Here is a 6,884-nt window from a genome sequence, read left to right as displayed (position 1 = left end):
TACTTATTCATGCATTTTACTTGCACTTGTTTATGTTATTTAAATTTCTTCTTTCACCTTTTTTTAATTTATTTTGTCGTTTATGCCTTAGGTTTATTGTATGTTGCATTGTTGAAGGAGCATGGGACTTCAGATTTTCATTACCAAAACTATGGTGAAGCTATTGTGGATCTGTGAATCTTGAATCTTCAATAACCTGACATACAGAAATGTGGGTGTGTGAACAGTGAACAAAAGGCAATATGTATAATGCCATCCTGTCCAGACCAGATGAACTGAACCTGAGGTCTGAGAGCACATTCAAATCAGGATTAGTGAGACAGTTTGGTGCATGTGATCCATTGTAGTGACCCTCTGCTGTTTACTGTAGTCATAAACCTACAACCCAAGACAGTATATGTTGATGGGATTTCTTTATGAGTTGATAAGATAAGATAAGATGGTTTATCTTATGGGTGGAGGACACCTCTTCTTTTGTCAGATTTTCTTCAGATCAGGTGCTCAGGTAATAGAACCATATAGATTCCAATGTTCAAAACCGTTTGTAAACAGATCACAGAGAAAAGGTTAAAAAGGCAGGCATGTTCAGGCAGATAACCAGAAGTGTGGTGCAGTGTGTGAGTCCTCTGTAATGCTGCTGATCTGCCTCGCTGTGCTCGGCCTCACCGGCAGCTCTCTGTCTGCTGCTATACCACCACCAGACGCTACAGGATCCAGAAACAAGCTGCTGCTCGTCTCCTTCGATGGTTTCCGCTGGGACTATGACCAAGACGTGGACACCCCGAACCTGGATAAGATGGCCTGGGACGGGGTGAGGGCAGAATACGTCACCCCACCCTTCCTCACCATCACCAGCCCAGCACACTTCACCCTGCTTACAGGTATTCTGAAAATCATCTCAAACTATTAACCTTGTTGATTGGATGTTTAATTCACTTTTTTCAGAAGATATTAACAATCAAATATATGAGAGGGTAATGGATACACAACATCTTCGGTATCAAAATGAAATTGGCTGTTGTATCCCCCTCTAAATTTAAAAAACATCCACAGATTTAGATCATCAGGAAACTGCATGCATGCAGCCTGTGTTATTTTGTTTGTTAAATATTCACAAGAGTTATGGATACCCAACATCACCAGTACGAAAATAAAATTGGTCAGTTTACAACTTTTGTTTCTCCATAAAAGAATTCAGACAGGAATGCTGTTGTTTGCCACCTATATATTACAAAAAAATAGATTGAAGAGAGTTATGGTTCAGATCATGAGGAGACTGTGGCTGCGAGGGGGTGTGGTCGCTTTTGACCAGAAGGTGGTGGGTTTGATACCAGCCCGTTTAGTCAACAAGTCGACGTATCCTTGGTCAAGATACTGAACCCTGAGTTTCTTCCGATGGCCAACGGTGTTTGAATGTGTATGAATGTTAGCTTCCCTAGAGCAAGTGGCACTGCTCTGTATGAGTGAGGTGTGAATGGGTGAATGACTTGTATGTATGTAAAGCGCTATGAGGGGTCGAACAGACCTAATAAAGTGCTATTGAAGTGAAGTCCATATAGCCCTGCGTTGTAATATGAGATATGTTTTGAGTTAGTGTATAAGTTTGCTTACATTTTTGTAGAGCACCCCCTGGAGAAAAATGCACCAGCCGCCACTGGTACCATCATATAAATGAATAATCTATAATAGGATCTAAATGTTATTTTCCGTGGCTTGCTTCTCTTCATCTTGCTCTTTCATATGTATTTCCTCTTTCCAACAGGACGTTATGTTGAGAATCATGGAGTAATCCACAACATGTGGTTCAACACTAACACTCAGGAGAAGAAGCAGTACTACCAAACTCAGTTTGTTGATTCCTACTGGGACAACGGCAGCTTACCCATCTGGATAACAGCACAGAGACAGGTAATTCAGTTCCATCTCTTTTCTGCCTGCATATCTCAAAGGCTACTTGTCTTCCTGCTTTTTATATCTTCAGCTTCATGTGTCATTTTTTGAGGAGCTCCTTATTCTAGGTAACTGTGTTTTTTAATACTTCCAGGGTCTAAAAGCAGGTTCTCTGCATTTCCCTGGAACAGCAGCCACCTACAGAGGGGAGACTGTGGGGGTTAGTCAAGTGGAACCTTTTCTCTATGATCATTCAAATGAGACCGATTGGAGGCTGAACATTGACAAGGTGATTGGAGAATGGTTCCACCAACAGGATCTGGACTTTGTCTCCTTGTACTTCGGAGAACCAGATTTGATTGGGCACAAATATGGACCAAATTCTCCAGAACGCCGTGAGATGATCCAGCAAGTAGACCGTACAGTGGGCTACATCCGGGACAAAATCCAAGAACATGGCCTTACTGACCGGCTCAACATTATCATCACTGCCGACCACGGGATGACTACCGTTTTAAGAGGTGGAACCTTTGAGGAGATCACCCTCTCTAAGATCCCTGGATTCAGCTTCAAGGATGTCAAATTCCACCTGGTGGATTATGGTCCTGCTGGGATGCTGCTTCCTAAAGAGGGGATGCTGGAGAAGGTCTACCAGGCTCTGAAAGGAAGCCATCCTCACCTTCATGTGTACAAAAAGGAGGAGATGCCAGCTAGACTGCACTACGGTAACCATCCTCGGCTCTTGCCCATCATCCTCTTTGCTGATCCTGGATATGTAATCAATGGGGTAAGAGAGCTGAGAACCTATTCACTGTCACTATGCTGTCATTAGATAAGTCTTGCTCATTCAAAGGCCTACTTCCACATATTCTTACTATTTCAGATAGTAAGAATATAAAAATGTACCATATAATGTTCTTGTCTTTCTCCATACAGTTTTTCCCTGTGCAGTTCCACAAAGGAGAACATGGCTTTGACAATCAAGTGATGGACATGAAGCCTTTTTTCAGGGTGGTGGGACCTGATTTCAAGACAAACCTGGTGTTCCGGTCTTTTGAGACAGTTAATGTGTACCCACTGATGTGCCATCTACTGGGGATAAACCCAGAAGTCAATGATGGACACCTGGACAATACCAAAGACATGATGGTCCCCAACAAAAACAACAACAGTAAGAAACGTTGTGGTTTGACATTCTAGATATCAATTACTTTTTGGTTTATCTCACATTTTGCTTGTGAAACTGATCAGCATCTAACCATGATGGTCTCTTCCTCAAATCAAGGTATGTTGCTCTTAACTGACCCTACAAATTGGTGGCTTTGCTGCTGACTTGAGATGACAATAAGTTTCAAAACGTCTTTCTATGCAACACACACTGCGCAAGATGCACGATGGTGTCCCTTTTGGTGCAGACCGTCACGCCATCAAACATGTTTCTAACTGACTTTTCGTCACCCTAACAGTAATCATTTTGAAAGAACAGAGGCCACTGGTGTAATTCCCCCACTGGTGGGCCAAAAAAATAAAATTGTGTGTTTCTTTTAGCACCAACAAAACAACTAAACAGTGCTACATTTTTGAGATAGTCAATAGAAAACACTATACTATATCAGCTTGGAGTGTCAGGTTTATTGTGTTGCATGTATGAAGACATTACAAGACAATAATACAGGTATATACATGTTTTAATTACATGTAATGGAACAGCTCAGTTCAAGATGAGCAAGCTCTTATCCCAAAGAAACAATTTGGTGTACATCTGATTGTTAATAATAAGGGAAACAGTTTTTCTAGAAGATAAGAGGTGTTTTAAACATTATACCAGGTGTGTTACAATGTGTTACAGTTACTATGACAATGAAAGATTGATCCTGTAATACGGTTGGTCTCTGTTTCGTGTTTCTGCACTCATCATTGCAGTTCGTCTTCCATCCAATGCAACACTGGTACATATTTTATGAAGGCCATATAAAACCAACTGCATCCTTATCTCTGTTCTCTACTGACTCCAAAAAGTAGTTAACAGTCAGAATCTCTTTGTGATTTCTCTAACATGCACTTTGCTTTTCGTTTTTTGTACTCTCATCTTAGTGCAAGCTACAGAGAATCAGAACCTTAAATCAGATTATTTTATAAGCATGGAAGATAATAAAAAGGATTAAGGACTATCAGATCTCATATTTCACTTGTTGCAATTGTTTTATGGAATGTGCTGTTGGGTGTGCCAGTAAGTAGGCCTGGTAACTGGCTGGGAACTTGGGCTGGGTTTAAGTCCCCAAACGGACCAAGTACAGAGTGTGGACTAGTACTTTGAGCGGTGCCAGTTCACCACCTGGGCACTGCCGAGGTGCCCTTGAGCAGAGCAGCGGTCCCACACACTGCATATATGAACTGCACTTGGTGGCCATGGGTCAGGCAGGTCTTTAAAATATCTTGTAGGCATTATCTAAAAGTTTCACTGCACTTACAATTTTTATTTTACAAAGTAAGATGGAGTACATGCAGTACTGCATCACAGAAGCAGTATTACATCTATAGTAGAGATCAACATGAAAAAAGATGGCATCAATTTTAACTGTTGCCTAATTTCTCGAGAAAAACAAAAGACACATAATGACCTTAAGTAACATAAACTGATAAGGAACATATGATGGACTTTTGACTTGACCTGACACTGTAAATCATCACCAATCAGATTACGATAGCAGATAGAGCAGCTATGTACTGTACAACACAAGATAAGCTACAGATGAATAAGAGATCCTACTGTTCATCATGATAGCCCTTGGGTGACCATATTGACCGGGTCTTGGCATTATCACTCAGATGTAATGAAAATGCTTATTAGTAAATAAAAATGTTGTATTACATTATGGAAGACTTTTTTTTTTTTACATTACAAATCTTGAAAAACTGACCCTTTCTGACATTCATAGAACAAACACAAACAGAGAGGGATTTTATCCTCTCCGTTTGTGTTTGTTCTTAGAATGATCCTCCCCAGTGTTGATTGAATGAACTATGAGAGTGCTTATGTGACACTGAATGTATCTGTACACAACCACTGAAGGGTTAGGGCTAGGAAAATAACTTTTTGTAACAGGCCTGTTGGCACGGTTAGTAAAACTGCAATCAAGAACACACAGCTTGTGAAAGTGCCAAATCCAGATCAATAAATATGTGAAGAAGATAAGTAGGGAATATTCCAAATGGCACCAATCTCACGTTTTAGTGCAAACTGTCCCTCCTGGCCTTGAAACAAATGGGAACGTCAGCCACTTGGTCAACAAATTTGAACCTGCACATCGAGTGAAAGCATTTGACCGGTTTGAAATAAATAAAAAGAAGAAATTAAAGTGAACTAGTTTATGTATGGGGATAAGAACCACATTCAATTATTAGTTCAATTGTGAAACTATGACTGCGAACTTGTTCATTTTAATCTCTAATAACTGACCTTTGAGCTAGCTCTCCAAGTCTGCACTTGCACAACACCTTGTCTGTGTTTTAGTGTGTTTTTTCAAGATGGTTAACTTTTTTTAAAACAATATTTCTGCTCTCTGTCTCCACATCAAGAACTGAATGCCCTGTCTCAAGTGGTTGTCGGTTTATCTGCAGTGACCGTTTTTCTCGCACTGGTGTTCATAATGACCACTTCCTATGCTGGGTGTAAAAGGAATCGAGTAGAAAGGAGGTAACATGCTGTCATTATACTATGAAAATGCATTATAATTTACTTGTTGCCCTCTCCTGGCCAAGTCCCCCTCATTCCTTATAACGATGCAACTTGACAATGTGTATTCAACTTGTCAGGTTAATCATATTACAGATTAAACACTCTGTCCAGATCAATTTTACATCCTTTTCAGATTGCAGATATTCCTTATTCCGTGTTATCTCTCACTCCACCTCTCTGTGGTCTTTTCTTTCTTTCTCAGTTTCAACATGGAACATGCAGCTGGGTACATTGGGGAAGAAAAGACAGACATCAAGCAGAGCAGTTTTTAAAAATGAAGACTGATTTTTTTTTTCTTTTTTTTTCTAATATTCTTTCTTATTTAATCCACATCCTTCCATTAATGACAGATACAACATTCTGGTACAGAAGCACTTCTCTATCAAAGGTAATTGTCACTAAATATTACCATGTCCATGCATGGAGTGGATGACATGTACTTGATTTGATGGAAGAACTTTTTACAATTTTTTCATGAATGACAAAATATAGCAAATCTATCCCAAGACTGTCACTGTGTATATTTGAATGGAGATCACAATACAAATGCAGATTAGAAATATAGAGAAATGTTTTAAGTTTAGCCTTTTTGAGTGCTTTGCCGTCGACTTTCATTCATTGTGAATTCAGTATGATGGCATTATCCTTTTTTTCTCATCATCTTTGCCAAAAGCTACAGTTAACACCTTATATTAAAAATATAAATGTACATTTGTGTGGTTCTTATTTTATCCTTTTATTAATACAGTAAATTACCATCAAATTAAAATCCTATGATTGAATGATGATGATCCGAACCTATTCTCTGGTGATTGTGATAGCATTATTCTGCCTTGAGTATTGCAAAGACATGACCCTCCTGTCTTCTTCAAAATAGTATCCTTCCTTAATATTGACCTCATTATTACTCCATGTTTGTTTTTTATTAGTATACATGTTGTATTTTTACAAGGTGTTTTAGCCCGTTTTATTATGAAGTCATATAGTCTTGGTGTTTTTTCAAAAGACACCATATTATTACCGCTTTATCATAGAGCTGTAAATAGGAAGGAAGGTACATTCGGCTTGGTAGTAGTTTTCCTTACGTGACAAAAAGAAAGTACAGTTTAAAGTGGAAGCTGTCATAATCCCATTGTTTGGATTGGATTGGAGCCAATATTTGAACAAATATTTTCACATTAGTTGAATTCAGCTACAAACTCACAAATTAAAAGAACACTTGCTATACCAAATCATGTTTGTGTTTAATGCATAT

At 39.1% G+C, this 6,884-nt stretch overlaps 1 protein-coding gene across 1 annotated transcript; it reads left to right on the top strand.

The window, feature by feature from the left end:
- The first annotated feature begins 537 nt into the window (after positions 1-537).
- On the top strand, positions 538-6,336 carry LOC117473470 (ectonucleotide pyrophosphatase/phosphodiesterase family member 7-like). Its single transcript, XM_034119057.1, has 6 exons — positions 538-881; positions 1,763-1,908; positions 2,045-2,677; positions 2,827-3,061; positions 5,470-5,587; positions 5,832-6,336. Exons 1-6 carry the CDS (start codon positions 632-634, stop codon positions 5,899-5,901), a joined length of 1,452 nt encoding a protein of 483 aa, XP_033974948.1. The 5' UTR covers positions 538-631; the 3' UTR covers positions 5,902-6,336.
- Positions 6,337-6,884: the final 548 nt, after the last annotated feature.

This window comes from Trematomus bernacchii, unplaced genomic scaffold (genome assembly GCF_902827165.1).
Source record: "Trematomus bernacchii unplaced genomic scaffold, fTreBer1.1, whole genome shotgun sequence".
NCBI lineage: Eukaryota > Metazoa > Chordata > Actinopteri > Perciformes > Nototheniidae > Trematomus > Trematomus bernacchii.
The sequence above is the reverse complement of the archived record's forward strand: the minus strand, read 5'-3'. Positions and strand labels throughout refer to the sequence as shown.